The 19,479-nt window shown below is 36.1% G+C and overlaps 1 protein-coding gene across 2 annotated transcripts in view; it reads left to right on the forward strand.

Moving 5' to 3' along the window:
* The window catches only part of nAChRalpha4 (nicotinic Acetylcholine Receptor alpha4), a 39,688-nt gene that overhangs the window by 16,891 nt on the left and 3,318 nt on the right, over positions 1-19,479 (forward strand). The window contains exons 3-9 of one of the 2 annotated variants that reach the window (XM_053748052.1): positions 2,579-2,759; positions 5,436-5,551; positions 9,323-9,491; positions 11,856-11,992; positions 14,390-14,536; positions 17,882-18,079; positions 18,396-18,630. In XM_053748052.1, the coding sequence (XP_053604027.1) occupies positions 2,579-2,759; positions 5,436-5,551; positions 9,323-9,491; positions 11,856-11,992; positions 14,390-14,536; positions 17,882-18,079; positions 18,396-18,630 (1,183 nt within the window). Of the gene's footprint in view, positions 1-2,578; positions 2,760-2,814; positions 2,996-5,435; positions 5,552-9,322; positions 9,492-11,855; positions 11,993-14,389; positions 14,537-17,881; positions 18,080-18,395; positions 18,631-19,479 lie in introns of both variants that reach the window. The other variant, XM_053748053.2, reaches the window with a different exon arrangement.

The following is a 19,479-nucleotide window of genomic DNA, read 5'->3' on the forward strand; positions in this document are numbered from 1 at the left end:
TGTCTTCAATGTACATTTTACGAGCATTCTCCCATCGCTACTTCATTTTCTTTTAAAACTGTAACAATTAATGTAATCGTTCGTAATTTGTTATTTATTGTAATTTAAATATGGGTGTGTAGTTTACATATTTTAAACCATTATTACATAGTTAGTACATACATATACACCATTCTGAACACCTCATTTTAAACAAAAATCATACAGGAAATAAAAACAAACTCTACGAAAGTACATAACGCAAAATAATCAGCATATTTTTAAACCAGTCCCTTCTACTTTATGCCAGGAACTTGTTTCAGAACTAAAAACAAACTCAATTTAATACTCGCAAACTAAAGACGCGTTAACAACGTTACGAAAGCTGAAAGTTGGTTGTAACAGAAAATAGAGACGTAAATGGATTTTCAGCTAAGAGAGGGAGGCGTCGCGGGGCGCCTTGCAAAATACTATAGCTATTCACACCGGAGACAGCGGCGCAATCGATTGTCATCTGGCAGACTATTCCGACAAATAACCGTATAATACGAGGCCGGCCCCTACGAAACGCCTGTTTCATTTTATTACTTCTGGAGTTGCCTTCATTAGCGTTTGCCCAAAGATGAAACAATTGTCACATATCCCATGTGAATTTGCAGACGCTGAATAATTAAATGGCAAAGTTATAATTTTAAATAGTGCGCTTATCATCTTTCATGAGAGAATACAACTACATATACCGTACAATATAAAAAAATATTATCGTAAAGTAATCTTAATTATAAGAAACCCACACCTAAAGTTAAAAATTAATTAACTTTTTGCATAAGTAATTGCTCTGCACTTACTCTTTGTGGAGGAGCAAAATTCTCGAAACTTCTCCGAGAAGAAGTATCAAAATTATCTAGAAGTTCTACTCTAATTTATGGCCCCGAACACTTGCTTAATTGCTCGGGCGAACGTACAGACGGAGGCTGTGTGTTCATTGTTTATAGTGTAAATAGATTTTATTATTTCCACGCATTATCCAGTTGCTTGTGCCTGTATAGTTTGTGAGGCTAAAACTTTCTAGATGGTCGTGTTGAAGTTAGCATGATGCATTTAATTAATTTATTAATTTCTCTACTGTTCTTAAACTTTGTAAGTTCAATATTACTATTTTTTAAAATTAAAATTAATACAAATAGTTGACAAGTCGAAAATTGTGATATTTTAGGTGTACGGGGACCCTGATATTATTTACGGTATTAAAATTATATGTGAAGGTTTAAAGTACGGTGTATCAAAACTAATTCGTGACGTAAAAGAAGACTTAAGCGATGTGTACAACGTCACCGTGCACACTGTAGATAGCTTGATGCACGTCCAATATCCATAGGTCAAGTGGTAACTATAAACATATTATATGATACTAATATACCTAACAATACTAACCATGGAATTCGTCGTTCTATTCATAAAAAAAACATCCCTATTAAGTCGTTAAACTACTAATCATTGATGACTGCACTGAAGTTGACTGCGAACGTTAAAAACAACGTCAGTCAGGTTTTCAGGTGTACTAAAATTTAGATTAGAGATCGTATAGAACATCCATTCTAAATATGTCGGCGGAACGAAATTTTGTCATGAATAAAACTTGTTTGTATCGAAAGGAGCCGTAATCATTGTCATCTTAGTATCACGTGGAATAAGAGCGATTTAGTGCATCAATTCTGTTCCGTCCGGTACCTCAGCGCGCGGACTTTGATAAATGGCCGGCCGCGCGACAGCCGTCGTTACTCATTTCCGATCCCTTCTCTACAATCTCAGCCCGCATTCCCTCCACTAATGCACACCTTTTTTCTTTATTGTGCACTTATTCATTAGTTAATCCCCATTCTCATGTCCAGTTATTTGTGTGTTTTATATAACATGTTTTGGCGTATCCCCATGTTTTGCTGTGTTCATGTTACTCGATGTGATTAAATTTAAACATTAAAAAAATACAGACAATTAAACTACATCTAAATAATCCGCATGTCTATACGTATCTTATTGTTGATAGCATTGTTTTTAACATTATTTCCAAATAAAAAAAACGTTTTACAAACTGCCGATGCAGATACACCATCTCACCAATCACCATAAATAATTGATATCTAATGAATTTTTCAGTCTTTAGCCTCGCTCGACACGCGCCTCGTTGTATGTGCCTACCTTACCTGGAAACGATGCAGAATAAATAACACATTTGTCTTTTTTGTTGTTTAGATTGAGTAGCAGTTGCTTATTTAGTTAGTTGGTATACCAAAATACTAGTCGTGGTAGAATCACACTAACGGAGTTCAATAAAGTGGGTAAGTAATAATAAATGTGAGTTAATGACGTTTATTTAACGATTCACTACAAATAACACTTGTTTAAACATGCTAGGTACACATTGTACGTCACGTCTACATAAACGATTCTCACGTAAGGTTTAATTGCTAAATTACGATCAATATGATATGTTAACAAGTGCGAACAATCTGCATGATAGAATGAGTGCTCGAGCGATGAGAACAAGCACGCGAGGTAGGCGCCGCGTGCGGCATGTAAACGTGCATTCACATTGCAGTGCCGACGGCAACTTCGAAGTAACGTTGGCGACCAAGGCGACAATCTACCACCAGGGGCTAGTCGAATGGAAACCGCCCGCCATTTACAAGTCTTCGTGCGAAATTGATGTGGAATATTTTCCGTTCGACGAGCAAACGTGCGTTCTTAAGTTCGGTAGCTGGACGTACGACGGATTCAAGGTAATTTGCACGGAGCTCCGTCACCGCTCTCGCTGACCGCTCTGTTTGTCCGCAGCGCCGACGGGAACTACGAGGTCACGCTGATGACGAAGGCCACCGTCTACTACAACGGCATGGTGGTGTGGCAGCCGCCCGCCGTCTATAAATCCTCCTGCTCGATCGACGTCGAGTTCTTTCCTTACGACGTGCAAACCTGTGTGCTTAAGTTAGGCAGCTGGACGTATGACGGCTTCAAGGTGACGCCCCGCTGTACGCTGCTTGGCGCCGCGCGCGCGGGCCGTAGCCCTAGGGCCCCCGCCCCGGCCGATGTCCTTGCAATAGCTTGTTGGCTCGAACGTAATTCGTCGTGTAATTTACATTACTTTTCTGTCCATGTGGTATGTCTCACTTTTACATATTGACTGTACGACGGTGCTAGTTAGAGGTGTAGAGCGCGCGTCTTGTCGCCGCCCGCTCCCCGCCCCTGATCCTTTAGCTCTGACATGTTGCAAGTTTACATTATATTGCGATGGTGATGTTAAAGTATGTGGAGTAGCGGTATGTCGACGTGCGTGACCACGAATGCTCCAGATTATCCTCGGCCGGTTCCACTTAGCTCGATCGGCCTTCCTCGCTCCACACGGAAAGGTATAAAATTCTGAACTGTCAGGTGATATGGGATGCAAATACTTCACTCGATCCGTTCCCTTCCGACACATTCCGCTCCGCCTGAGTCTACCCGTGCCACGCGATTTGCATCCTCATTGAGTCGAGTTTTCAATAAATGGCTTGCACTAAACTTGTAAGATGTCAACCAACGAGCCAACATGCATCGCGGCGCGGAGTGGCGTCACGCGGGGTCCTCACACCTTCCCTAGCTGGCTCCGCTCGCGCCACACACAAACACACACACTCCTACACAGCTTGTTGCATGTCTCCAGAGTCGATGTACACACTCACCGCATGAGTCCGGCTTCACTCCGAACCACTTGCATTCCCGATCACGGCGGTCGCTCGCCGCCAGACGCGGCCGCGGCTCTGACACAGCTTTACACGATACCTACACGCGAACAGGTTAAGCACAGCACGTGAAATAACCAGTGAAAAAAATCACACTTCTTGCTCAGTACACAATCGAGCATAAACAGTCATCATGATGCATATTTTATACCTTTCCCTATTAGCGACTCCCACTGGCTGTACTAATTCGGTGTCGCTGGTCGTCCATTGCATGATTGTCATTTCAAATAATTAAAAAGACAGAATTTCTACTCAAATCCAAAATCCAGACACGGAGTCCATCACAAAATATTAGATGTTATACTTTAGTAGAGGGAATGTTCCGCCAACGGAATCGGTTCTGTTGGCGAGACATTCTTTGCATGTGATTACAACACTAACGGAGCTTCTGCCTGATCTCAACAAGTGCAATTGTTGTATAAATTCCTGAGGCTGGCTAGTCGCCACGTTGGTATCAGCGCAGCTCCGACGCGACGTCCGCGCGACACACACCAGCGCGGCGGAGCCGGCGCACCTCGACCTTCTCCTCACATTTTTGACGATCACCCAGAATCGAGTGTGATACTTCGATAATTTACAAGTTACTTAATTCAAAATATCACACTTTTTCCGTAATGACGTCAAAAACGTCGCGTCAGGAGGTCGTCTTCTTATTCTCCAACCTCGTCGAGGACCACGACATTAGTTTATTAATCGGTGTTTTCTGTGTTTTGCGCGTTGACTTTCTTCGCATGATCAAAACATGTTATGGTAAAAGTTACATCTTATCGTTTATCGTCAGGTTTTTGTGACTCATTCACTTTTTGTTGAAACAGGTACATCCTAACTTGGCACACTGTGGTAGGTTCAGTATTATCCACTTCGTTGCCAGCTTCACTGTGGTGGCAGTCGTAAATTATTATGTTTACTACCTACTTGAGGATCGCGTCTCTACGATATAATTTGACCATGTTTATTATACTTAATATTGAAAAAAATCCGCCATTAACTGTGTAAGTTTTATGGACGTTTATGACTAATTAGGCTAAAGTATAGCTACATATTTTAGAAAGTTAAACACATGGTGTGACAGGATGCATGTATCGATTATATAATATCTACGTCGTATATTCTAAAAGTCTCGTTTATCCGAAATAAATAAGTTATAACAATTTAAATGCGCTATTACGTGTTAGCAAAACTTTGATTGGTAACCTGTTTTGTAATTGAATTATTATATAAATACGTAACATTAATCAAACCTATTAAGATTTATCGACTGCCCTTTTGCTATACGTAATAATGTAGCTAATTTAAATAGAAAACTAAATGCATTACCATGACCGACGCTAAAATTTATATTTAAATAACATATTATAAAAAAATGTATTTAAGTACAGTTATTTATTGACGTTAATTGTTGAATATTGTGTTTGTATTTGGATGTTATTGTCATAGATTTATAAATTTTATGTAGTGTTGAATTGTTTGCTTTAAAATTAGTTTTGAAACAAATTTAAACTATAAATAAATATTTTAAAATATTTGCAACAATATCTTCAAAAATAATATTTATTCATATATTTTAAACGAATTATGAAATTTAATGTGTAGTATTTCAAATTTCGAATAGCCTCAAAATGAACTGAAATAAATAAAACGTGATAGTTCCGTTTCGCTAAGAGTTGGTGTGCGCAGGTGGACCTGAGACACATGGACGAGCAGGCTGGCAGCAACGTGGTGTCGGTGGGCGTGGACCTCTCCGAGTTCTACATGTCCGTCGAGTGGGACATCTTGGAGGTGCCGGCTGTCAGGTACTTGTAATATTACATTCCTCAAAAAATAGACACAGACATGCCCTTTTATGACATGCCCATAAGTTAAGCATGTTAAGCTAAAATATGTTTTGTCACAATTGCACTTTAAAATATTTGACATTGACAGAACGAAACATAACATACTTTTGCTTAAAGTACGCTTTTTACTTTCACGATTAGGTACTTTTTGAACAAGCAATCATAATATTTATATCATATTTTATGATAATATGATAACTCCTGCAGCAGACTCTGGACTCCGATGCTTTATGGCTGAGGAAAAATCCGGAATATGCTTAGGTGAGAGATTTAAGATGACTTGACTATATAAAGTGCCTATACACATAGGTATTAGCAGCTAATGAAAAAAGAAACAAGATTACACGAAACGAAGCGTTATTTGTCTGTCATATTTATCGTGCGTAAGGACATAGAACACTTAATGGATTTAATGAAATTCGGCTCACATCTCCGTAGATTAATATACATTATGGATTTATTTGAGCCTCATGAAAGGACGACGACCTATATTTCTAATCCATTTAAAATGAAACGAACAGATTTTTGGCATTCTATTTTTAGCGAATTAGAATTGCCTTTTATAAAATCTTACAGAAATTGGCGTATGTTCATTTCTGTATCGTTTAATTTATTTTTCGCTATGAAATCTAATTTAAAGTAGTACAGCATAAATATTAAGGGAACGTAATATAGGTATATAAGATTCCTATTTTACCTACATACGAAGTCAAATGAATAACCTACACATATTTAAGTATATAGTTGGCGACAGATCAATTTGGTATGGCAATTATCTTTACTACATTATTGCTTTTCGCATACCCAAATTTAATGTCTGTGACAAAATGGGGTTTGATGGACAGCCACCACGCCCTTTTAACCCCCAGGCTTTTGCAAACTGTCGCCAAATAATAGGCCTGTCGTCAAAATTAAGGGAAATATTATTAACGTATAGTGATGTTGCGTATAAAAATAATTTTAAGCTTCTTTATCAAAAGCCAACAAAATGTTGGTCTTTTATGTGTTGAAATTTCAGTCTATTGAATTTATTTTGTCAAGCTGGCTTCCGAGAATGTCAATGAAATAAAAAATACGGAAAACCCACAGCTATCGAAAATCAATTCACATTGATGTTATTCTACATCGAACGTCTCTCTCTCTCTCTCTCTCTCATCTGAGCAAATTTAGTGTACTTACATACGAGTATAGCGAAACCGAAATATTGTGCTTAAAAATTTAGTTTTGTGTATTTTTATTTGATATCGCCTGAATTTGCCAAAGAAATTTTGGGTCATTTCATTATCCGCCTACAATGTTTGCCTGGCATGGTCGGCTGTTAGATGTCTGGAAAAAATATTGGCGAATTTACTCTCACTTAGAGGAGACGCGTTCGGAAAATAAATAGAAATGACTCAAGTTATTAGTGGGTCTCATTTCTGTGAGAGAGCGAGACACGACGATAATGAAATGTTAGTCTTGCTGGTGAACTAAAAAAATAACTCTATTTGTCTGAAATACTTGTACTTTTCATTTACAATAATGTTCAGTAATATAATTAATGTTGATTGTCTCCTTGTCAACAAATTAGACCAGTTATTTTTTTATATAACTAAACCTCATTACGGAAAAAGCAAAAGTCATAATCGAGCGTCCATTCCATCGTAGAGGCCTCGACGTGGAGTCGACATTACGTCTACATCGCTTACCTCCACATCACTTTTACGACGTGTATCCGCTTTGCTACATTAAGCCTTACTTTAAGCACTCCATTCGGCACTTTTATCACGACTTTCGACCTTTTACAGGCACACTTTGTTCTCATTTGTACAAAGTTGACTTTTTGCGTGTCACTGTTTTCATGGTTTAAGGCCGTGCAGCTCTTGTATAAAGAGTCAATAATACAGACTACTTCATGGGAATTTTTCAATCATTTACAAAATTTTAGTAACTTATAATCATAGAATAACTACTACTCGTATATGGTGTTCAACAATTCAATATTTAAGTATTGTAAGTATCTATATTTTTTTAATTGGGTATTCTTCACATTACAAATTTGTATTTTTTAACAATTATAGATCATTTTGTAATCTTATTCTCCACTTCACACTTCAATAGCTACACTTTTTTAAAAACCTTTTCTTAAACGGAGATTTATTACCATGTTCTAGGGAAGCTTGATTCAAACTATCGATAGGATTTCTTAAAATTGATTGCAGTTTTAATTGAAACAAAAATCCACTTGGGCGGCTTGCATGGCCGAAGGTTTTTTATTATTTGTTTGGCAATAGATTCTTATCGTATTGTCACAGTCCTTTCAGCGAAAAAAAGAACTAAATTACAATCATGATTATAATTTACTGTTAATGCGACATTATAACCCATTCTAAACCCCAATGCCTTTTTTCCTAAAGCGAATCTAGTTACGAGTAGACCCAACACAGGAAAATCCACTTTGGATTCGCTTCCGGCCATGTATTTTGGAATTATTGTTATTATAAAGCTTCCGTCCCTTAGTTCCTTCGAAGAATTAAAGGCTGTTTTCCTACCTCTCAGAACCTGTAATGGGTTTATGAAATGTCTCTGAAATCTTGCCCAGCTTAATGTGGAGCTGAAAAAATATTGTGATATTATTTTGAATTATAAGGTGCTGCAGGATTATGTCGCGTGAGCCGTAAACATAATTGGTAAATACCGGTGGACGACAGTTGTTGTATTACGGGAGGAATATCTGAGCAAGGCGTGACGATTTTCTTTTGCGGCAAGATTGGTAAAAAATTAATTAATTTTAGTTCATAAAATTAATTAGTTCGTAGGATTCATACAAAAATATACATATGTTGGTATTTTTTTTGTCAGAATATAGCAATTTAATAGTGGTAATATACAGCAAATACAAAGTAATACTTGGTCAAATGCGCGTCGCGCCGTGCATTGTTAGGGTTCTGAAGGTATGTCCTGCTCATGTATGTACAATACAAGACAATTAGCTGTTATTACCGCTGCATAGATCTCTTTCTCTCACCTGAACTTTTCCACGATTTCTTGCTTAGCCAGTCTTCGAAGCCTGGGGTCCATTATTCTGCTCTATTTTGCTCGACCTTTGGCATCCTTAGACGATATAAATCCTGCACTTTTTGGGTTTACTCCTTCTGCCAGAAAATGCAGTTGACTGTTTGATGACCTCCGTGGTGAAGGGTCACCATGCCCAACTAATCTGGAGGTATTGGGTTCGATTTCCAATTCGGGCAAATATTTGTACTTATGATCACAGATATTTGTCTCCGGTTCTGGATGTGTTGTGCTGCCGTTTCTATTTGAGTCTATCAGATTCGCGATACAAACTTCGTGCTTAGTGTGTTCGTCCATTTATTGGTACAAGTCCATAATGTAAACCAAAAATAAACTCTCCATCTCGCCACGCCGTGCGATCCTCACTCGGCACGTTCCAGCTCGCGTCAGTAATGATTAAAACATTTCTTCTAAATCTTTTTTTTATATATAATTTAGCTATGTCTGTAGATTAATTAAATTAAAATAATACTTAGAAGGAATGATCTAGTGGAGGTTTACGTTGTTTTTTGGAAAAAAATACATATTTACTTAATGCTTTTTTATCTTCTAAATTTATGATTAAAGCAGAGGAACAAAACATCATCATTGGATACGCGGTACATAAAAAAGGAATAACCATATTGTTCTGCGTTAAAAGTTAACGTCTGTTTGCTAACATTCATTTTTTTGCAGGAATGAAAAGTTTTACACGTGTTGTGACGAGCCGTACCTGGACATTACGTTTAACATCACGATGAGGAGAAAAACATTGTTCTACACAGTGAACATTATAATCCCTTGTATGGGGATCTCGTTTCTCACAGTACTCACTTTTTATCTGCCGTCGGACAGCGGAGAAAAGGTACTTGAGTTTTTTTTATGAATGTTCCAATTCACCTACAAAGAATATAATTATTTAAATTATAAATCGTGAAGGCCTCAAATATTTTTTGTAGGTGAATTGGTTTTTGGTAAAAAATACATAAAATATGTTGTTTTTACATAAAATATATAGGTTTTTGGTAAAAAATACATAAAATATATTGTGATGTAAAAATATTTCTTCAGTAAAACGAAATATAAAAAAAAATTAAAATCATCATATTTTTTCGTGACCATATCCCATTATGTGGGTTTGGCGCAATAGGTATGTCTATTCTGTATGTAATTCCTAAAAAATAGTGATGATTAAATTACTTGGGATTTATAAGTTTTTGACATATTTTAATACAGTTTATTTATAATTAATTACTCTTCACTGCCTATCTAGAAAACTTAAAGAACATAATGGCATAGGTAATACTGCAGTAACGACGTCGTTAGGTGTCAGTGAAAAATTGCGAAGACGTCGATGGCTTACTCAGTTTGAATACCAAGCGAGACTACGAAGTCTCGCTTGCCATCCGTCAATACCGCTCCAATGCGGCCCGCAATGAACGACATCCATTTATTACGATCGCAGCCATTGACAGCCCATTTCATAAAAAATAGAATAGAATAATCATTAAATCGAAGTAACTAAGAACACACACTAGTTATTTACACAAAGAACAACACAATAGCCCTGAAATTAAATTTGACACTAAAATGTCCTGTGTGCGTTGCAGCTGTTCAAAAATGACATGCCTTAGTTTGTTCTTACACTTCAATATATTGAATATCATATGAAAAAAGTTAGTTAAAACTTCATCCATCGATGTCACTTTAATTTTATATTATATATTAACACGATTTTCAATGGACACCAAATCATAAATGAGTCATCATGCCAAAGATTTATCTGTTATTGACCTATTTGAAAAGTCTGTGTACCCATCCGTTTCCGGTTTCCGTTGTATTTCCGTATCCCATCTGACATAAATTCTCATTTTATTATTCCAATTTTATGGTTATGTTCACACTAGAAAAATTGGGAGAATAAATATTCCATACAAATAGAAATTACATTTGAAGGCATAACATTGTAGAAAGTTCTTTACGGCAGTAAAGAACTTTATATACCTATGGAATGTGTAGTATACATCAACTTTCTCTTGTAGTCGTGAGAACCAAAATAAAATTAAATAGCTCTTAGCAATAAAATATTACTGGGTCGCATAGGATACTTCGCGTCATATTTTTATTGCAGTACTTATTTTATTTCAAAGAGGGAAAGTTTCATAAAATTGGAGTATTTTGCGCTCCACTACCCTAACAAGAAATACAACCTTAGGGTTTTGCGCGGAGACGGAGACGTTGAATGGGGAATTGCCCATAATCAAGGAAAATCTGACTATATTGCTGTAGACATAAGATTATATTTCCCTTGGCAAGACATTTTGATGAGAAGTCACAATTTGTTACATCTTTTTCATAGCCAACACATGCAATTTAACAAGCAACTTATGAAGAGACCTTCTTTGAGTGACATTCCTTTAGGAATAAAAATATCTTAAACATTCTCCAACTATAGATATAATACCTACTTTTTTAAGGTAATCTTGTGAATAATTAAGTACATGTAAGTTTTTAACAATTCAGAGTAGTTAATGGTTAGATACAAATTCTAAGTATTACAATCATCTACAAAAGATTGAGAGTATCTAAAACAAAACGTAATGTTGGGTACAAAAAGGATTTATTTTATCTTTGTTCAAAAAATAGACGGAAAGAAGTAATGTAATTTATAACTATAACCTCGTATATCTGTGAGAACTTTCAATTGACAGATAATTAGTTTTACAACTTAACGACATTAATTAAAGATAATATAAATAAATTCAAGTAATTGCATCATCTTTATTATTTAAGGTCTGTAGCATTAATCAATTTTCACGTCAACTTTCACCTGCACAGAAAACGCAAAGTATGCCATTTTATCTAAAGACGGCGGCGCGAAGGTAAAGTTAACGTCAAAATTGACTCGTGCAAGTGCAACACACTCCTAAAGTTTATTGACATTGATAATTTATTTATTTAAAGTTTATTGCACTCGTAAATACATTTGATTGATACAATTGGTTGTCTACTAGTTTACCTTTAGGACATTTGGAAAAGGTGATCGACGGGGTCCAAGATAGAAAAATATATAGATACCATATCTACAATAATAGGTATATATAGATATTTTCGTCCTCTTTTCGAGTCGAAATAGCAAATAAATTATATTAATTTCGACTAGATAACAGATATAGATATCGTATATACTATATGTATAATCTGTTAATATAGTTTATTTGATCTGCAGGTGACGTTATCGATATCTATATTGATTAGTCTCCACGTGTTCTTCCTGCTAGTTGTGGAAATCATCCCTCCAACCTCCCTGGTCGTGCCTCTCCTGGGGAAGTATCTCATTTTTGCAATGATACTGGTTTCTATAAGGTAAGTTATGGTCTACAATTTCTACTTTTACGTCTTGGGGCATCGCTTCCGTGGGAATATCGGAATAAAAGTACACTGCGTACACAGGCATGCTATGTAGCTTCCTTGTAGTTCCGAACAAAAATTTATCTTTATAATATTAATGGAATATATTATACATATATAAGGAAGAGTGATTGTGTATGAATTAATGAAAGTAGACAATTAAAAAATATATTTTTTCTATTATTTCTGTGGGCATGCAGATATAACTGGAATACGATCTAAATACCTACATTTTTAAAGCATAAAATGTTATGATATAAAAATAAAAATAAACACTGAAACTAATATATAAAAATAAGGGTTCTTAAGTTTTACACCCGCGATATAAAGTAAGTTATGCTGAAAATAAAAACATGTCCATGTCGTAGCTACAGTCACTAAAACCCGAACGCGGACAGAAACCATAAAGTTGTTATCGCCTTTGCCTGAACATCAACTCTCGTCTGAGCGGGTTTCCACATCAGAGACCCGACTTCTAGGCATCACAAGAGTCATACGTTAATATGAGAGAGAGAGAAGCTAAGTATTTATAATTAAATACTTTTATTACTCTGTTACTATTACACCAACTCAATAACTAAAACCGTAGCCGTACCATAGGCTCAAATGAGCGAACTTAATACTTCAAACAATATATTCGTGAATCCTATCAAATAAATACCAATGAAACCCATGAAAATAATAAAAGTTTCGTTCATTCGTTAAGATTAAGACTATACTTTGTAGTAAAGTAAGCTCTACGAACTGCTACGACGTGCTACGACATGCTACGAAATGCTACAAACTACTACAATACAATATTATAATTTCCCTATGATTATTATTGTTAATTTATTCCTGAAGTTCCTGATAGATTGTTTTCCGTGTAATATTATAAAGTATTATTATTATATTCTACAAGAACGGACACTTTTATTAATAAAGTAATTATTTAAATATGGCGCTTTGGATTCGCTCACGAGCTGCGCAATTTACATATAAATTAAAAGTGGGTTTCACCAAACAATTTTGATTGGTTACACTGACTCAAACAAAAATTGTCATTTTTAACTGACTATGAAACATGATATTAAAGTTTATGCATTACTTCATGATAACATCTTGAGCTAGAAAAAAATACCTCCTTACAAAAAACACGTTATAAAGTATTTGATATAAATATTTATTGTTTCTTTAAATTCCCAAAATGATACATACAATATTACATGCAAATCCAGCTTCTCATTGTAAGTAACTATTGGATGTTTGCCACAAGCCAAATTAACTCTGCGCTCGTAATGAAGGTATTACGGCTTACAGAACAAGGCAACGTTGCGTCTCGTATTCGTTTATTAGCCCTGCGCCATCACTTGACATAAATTAATGACGATACAGAGATGAACCCAAAGTGCGTAACTGTGACAAACGTATTTTTTAGTATTTGTAGGTACTTATAAATAGGATTAGCACAGGGCTACGTTAGAAATTTGTGTTTTGTATTTAAGTTGGAAAATAATTGGTTTAATTTTAAAACAAACTTAAACAGTAACAACTAGAAAATAAAATGTAGTTTTTACAATGAATTAATATATACATTTTGTCGTGGCCCCGACTCCAAATTATGTTTTATCTATTTCACTTATACGCTTAAATAGCTAAGCACTGACTACCAGTTTACCTTTAATTCCTAAATGTCCAAAAAATGTCTAATGTTCTGAAATATAGTAAATTAGAGAAGAAGAGGGACATTAGTACATTTTATATTAATTTTAATAATTTCTCTCACATTATATGAAAGTTAAAACTTTGAATTAAATTAAATATAGTTGAAATCAATGAGTTTATCTTCTTTGATCTCTTTATTTTGCTGCCGTGGGGAAGGTAAATAACAAAACTGCTTATTCAGTGCGTCGCACACACACCCCCCGGCGGAATTTCCTCGAGCGTACTTCTCCCGGCCATTAAGTTCGCCCAATAAATTCTGATTAATTGCTATATCTCTATACTTAACGCGCTGTATATTTAAACTATTATCAGGCTATTAATGTAGTTTCGATTATTCCCTGGATACAATAATAGGGTTATTAATTCTTTACAATGTTAGTTCAGAATTTAGAGTTGGTTCTGAAGTAAAGTAAACCGAATTTCCTATATTTTGACAATTTTTAATTATTTAGGGTGCGTTGTACCAGTCAACTTTGACGATAACTTTAACCTGCCCAAATTTTATCTAAACGACGGCAGCGCACAGGTTGATTGGCGCAATCCACTCTTATGTTCTTAATTCACTTATTTGACGATAAGATTTACGATTTTTTTAATGGAAAACTTTTGTATCACAATGTAAAACTAACGTTGATTCATTGTTTCCAGTATATGTGTCACGGTAGTGGTTTTAAACGTGCACTTCCGGTCGCCGCAGACGCACCGGATGGCGCCGTGGGTGAAGAGGGTTTTTATACACATTTTACCAAGACTGCTATTCATGAAACGACCACAGTACAAGTTCGATACAACGAGGTGAGTTGGCAATTAAGGCACAATTGATTTTTGAATAATATGTGGTGAAAATACAGCATTTTAAACATTACATGTATTTACATTACATTTGACAACCTTGTGGTCGCTCTCGTCAGTTATCTGGATGACCTAGGTTCGATTCTCAGCGCAGGTGAATATTTGTATTTGTGATAACAGATATTTGTCTGCGGTTCTGGTTGTGTTGGTTGTTAAATATTCTGTATTTGTGTTTATCGAACCTACGATACAAACTTAGTGGTTAGTGCGTGCCGTTAAGGGTTGTCCAATATATTTCTATTTATTTCTATCTATTAATCCAATATCAATCCAATATATGACTATATATTACATAACCGCAGTTCAATTTAGCACTGAAGAATGTTATCTGCCAAACACAGCTATGTACTGTTAAAATCTGCATTCGAATGAAAAAAAAACGTAATTGATGCTGTAAAAATAATTGTTAGTTGTGTAACTTTATCTCGATATGACAAAAGCGGACTAATTACTAGTGTTAATCTGACGGCATCGAGATTAAATCTGTGTGCTGCAAACTCGTTAGGTAGTTACAATCCGACCGCAGATCAAAACAAGTGTAAATTAATTATAAGTTGCCAAAGCCGCAACCGTCGATGGAGTTGCTCGCTTATTTCCCGCCGCGGATGTTGCCAACTTTAATATTAATAAGCTCAAGTCGAAAAGCAGAAGTACGTAGCGTGGCGCCCGAGAAAATAAACGTTTGTGAAGGGGAGCCGAGACAGCCTCCAAATGCCCAGCCGCGCCGAGAGGCGTTTCGCAAATTAACAATCATTTTGGAATTGTGAACGGAAAATGTGAAAGGAATTTTTTATTCATCCGATTATGGATTATATTGAGGTGAAGGTTAAGTGAAACTCAAAGAATACACTTTATATAATCTGTCTCGAGGTAATATTTATAGGTAATATTTTCATCAACTTATAATTAATTGAAAATGAAAATATTTTTTTCCCTTACCTGCTCGTAATAATTAGTACATAGTAATTGATTGCATGGTGTTGCAATGATTCTTGTTGTGCTAACCCAAATAACAAGATGACTATTAGGTGTTATTAGCAAAGGAAGTGGTTTACCTAACAGGCGCACCTTGTACCTCGCCCTAATGATAAAATAATGAACATACAAAGGAGTAAGATAGTTGTGATTATACTTATTGTAATAATATGTCTTGATATATAGGGGTGTAACGTAATTGCTCTGGTGCTGAGCATTTTAAAATAAATTTGAGGAATTTGTTCTCAAATGTACTGAAGTAACCTAAAATATACATGTAGTAAAACAACTAATACAAATTCCGCGATGTTATACCTATGGCAGTTGGAGATCAAGTGAAGCACGGGCCTGGATTCGATCCTTGATAATATGAAGTTAAATATAGTTCCGTAATTCTTATTATTTACAGTGCACTTAGGAAATTTTTAAAATACAATTTTACCATTCAGATTACCATATATTCAGGTGAACGTTCTGAACGTTCATTGTCTGCAGTGTGGTTTCCAAACATTACGTAAATGGATCAGCTGGATTAGGCTTCCTCTCTCCGCCGCGCTACAATCGACTATCCAGCACAAAATGAGCGCCACACTACCATAAAAAGTTATCGCAATTTCTTATCACTTCTTTTCAATATATCCGAATGTAATAAACCGTTAAGGTTCCTGTTTTGCTGTGTTTATATCAGGGTCCGTAGCACTTTTTTCCTCGACATCAGTGCGTTTTTTTTTCATAAGCAATTTGATACACACATGATATTGATTGGTATAATATAAATCTTACAGAAGTAATAAGTTCTTCTAGCGTTCATCGATGACTTTTTATATAAAACCACGTTTTGCAATTGTAACTCCATCTCTAAATAAATTAACAATATATACCTATAGCATAGTTCTGGATTTTCATTAACGTGATTGCAATAAGTCTCTACCAGAGCGCTTACTTGGCTATGACATGGAATTTTTTTTTCGTCCAAATTGTCTCATTTATTAATGTTGGATTAAATTATGATTGAGAAAATAAAGAAACTTCCTGGTAACTACTACGACCTTAAAACTCCAGAAATATACGACATGTATAATGTTATCTTAAAGTAGGTATTTACGAAAATACACATATTCACGGAAGAAAGAAAAGCTTTATTCGGGAGAAACCAATTAAGACTATGACAATGTATGTGTTAATTTAAAAGTATTATACATTATTACAAGTCTACGTAGCTTTAGAAAATGAGATCGTGGCCGAAAATGGTACCACCTCAGCTTATGATGTAGCCCCGGCACTAATTTTCAGCAAGGCTTTTAAAATTTAAACAATGTAGAAATAAAAAGTGCAGTTTCAGTCCTTTACAGTAGGCTATTTTCACCAAATATTTGTTTAGGTGAAAATTCAACTCTATATGCGCTATATAATCAGACAAAGTGATCGGGAATACAATAGCCTGATGACAGAATTTCATATGTAGCGGGTTAAAATTTGTACTACAAAAGCAATATCTCTATATCTGTAAGTACGCACTATAATACACAATAGGATCGAGTTAAAGCAACCTAGCCATAAAATTTGCAGTTATAATAAATATTATAAGTACTTGTATTTTAAGCCTCTTCGAATAATTAGTACTATTATTAGTTACTTCGATACCTAATCGATAATTAGAAATCTATGACAAAATTAACTTTTACTTATGACTCGTTGTTCTGATGATTAGTGAAAACAGACGGATTTAACAGTGACATCGCACAAAATCGCAGACAAAAATATCACCAACCAGCGGAAACAGCCATACAATTTTAAAAAGCCTGAATATTTTAATAACAAAGTGACACGGTCTGATGTCGTGGTTTGCATTTTAGCTGACTTTACCCCGCTGATATCCATTATTAAACTAAAATATTTCAAAGGTTTTAAATTCTCCAACTTCGACAATATTGGACTAAATGGAATATAGGATTGTTGATGACGATAGCTAGTATATTTTAAAACGTAGTTACATATAACATTCGCCCAATACATAAGTATAGTATCTAAAATTAATACAGCTTCCTACATATAATTACTTTCTAGTGAATTTTATTAAAGAAATCTGACATTCTGAACTTCAAAATCTAATTTGGACACATATTATTTGGGCTATAATTATCTAAAAGGGCCGTTATACTATGTCGAAGTAGTGTATGGTAATCGCTGATCCTAGCTTTATAATGTAGTAGCTATTATGTAGGCACTTCACATCATCGATATAAATACATCGATTTACCCCATTCATGACCGATGTTAGAGCAGGCCAGACATAAAAGTATTTTTCTCCAGATCGCGATACACAGCATGCGGCGTGGTGGTCCGGTGCGGGGGCGCCGCACGACCGCTGTATCCGTACCGGCTGGCGGCGGCGGACGACGACTGCTGCGCGCCCGGCGCCTGGCCCCCACCCGCTGCGCCGCCGCCCCGCCCACTCACGCGCACACCCAGCAAGGAGGACTTGACGCACACCACTTACCTCAATTCGGGGTAACGGACACTGCTATATACTTAGATTAGTATTGAATTGAGAAGGCTTGTAAGTCGAGCAGTCTATGCTTAACCATCAATAAACTTTCCTCATATCATCATCTGAGAGTAGGTAAAAGCTGATACTCTGCTACTTGTACTTCATTATTTGACTCCAGCGTCAGAATGAAACATGAAAGAGAGGTCTTCAAATAGCAGATACTACTAGGTAGGTATGATCACTGTGCAATTTACAACAGTTTTTATTACTGATACATTTATTCTATTTTATTTAAATCCATTGAACACCTACATATATAACGCAACTTATTCTCAGTATGGGTGAAAGCAATCGTTTCGGCGGCAGTTGCGTCGTACACGGGTCTGCGGAAGGGGCCCCCGGCGAGCTGGGAGGCCTACCGGGGCCGGCCAGCGAGGAGGAAACCCTGAGCCCTGTCCCCGACCCCCCGCCAGGGTTCAGTCACTCCGCGTGCCCACCAGAGGTGCACAAGACCTGTTTCTGCGTGCGCTTCATAGCGGAGCACACAAGGATGCTTGAAGACTCCACTAAAGTAAGCCACTTTGATTTGGGTTCCAAATGGTGACCTTCATTTTTATTAAGTTTGTTGTTGTTATTTAGTTATACCTATACTTCGTTCTCATAATCTCAAGTCTGCTAAACCAAAAGTAGGCTATACACTGTTGTAATAAGTCCATTAGTTTCATTTGAGCATCTCAGCGTCCTTGTCATATAGGTAAGTATTCATTATATTTATACGAGTGTGTAGATGTTATCACGGACAATATAGCAACAAAAAACTCCACTAAAGCTTGAAGACTCCACTAAAGTAAGCCACTTTGATTTGGGTTCCAAATGGTGACCTTCATTTTTATTAAGTTTGTTGTTGTTATTTAGTTATACCTATACTTCGTTCTCATAATCTCAAGTCTGCTAAACCAAAAGTAGGCTATACACTGTTGTAATAAGTCCATTAGTTTCATTTGAGCATCTCAGCGTACTTGTCATATAGGTAAGTATTCATTATATTTATACGAGTGTGTAGATGTTATCACGGACAATATAGCAACAAAAAACCTAATACAGCAAATAGTCTGAGGATGCTAATTTCTAATCTAAAAATAATAGGCCGTAAAAATATCGTAAAAATGTCTTATCCTCATTCGACTTTCATAATAACTTGCGAACGCTCTAACAATATTTACAAAGAGCTGTGGAGAAAGCTTACATCTTACATTTTCTCGGCCGTGGCTTGTGGATTTAGTGCCTGTGTGTATTATCATAAAATATGTGGCCATTGCGTTCGGAAATACTCAAAGGGAATATAAAGAGCCGCTCCGCCCGCGTCGACTGGAGAACTTCGCTAATGCAACTACTCGGAACAAGTAAACATGCACGATGC

The sequence above is a fragment of the Plodia interpunctella genome, chromosome 7, assembly GCF_027563975.2.
Source record: "Plodia interpunctella isolate USDA-ARS_2022_Savannah chromosome 7, ilPloInte3.2, whole genome shotgun sequence".
Lineage (NCBI taxonomy): Eukaryota > Metazoa > Arthropoda > Insecta > Lepidoptera > Pyralidae > Plodia > Plodia interpunctella.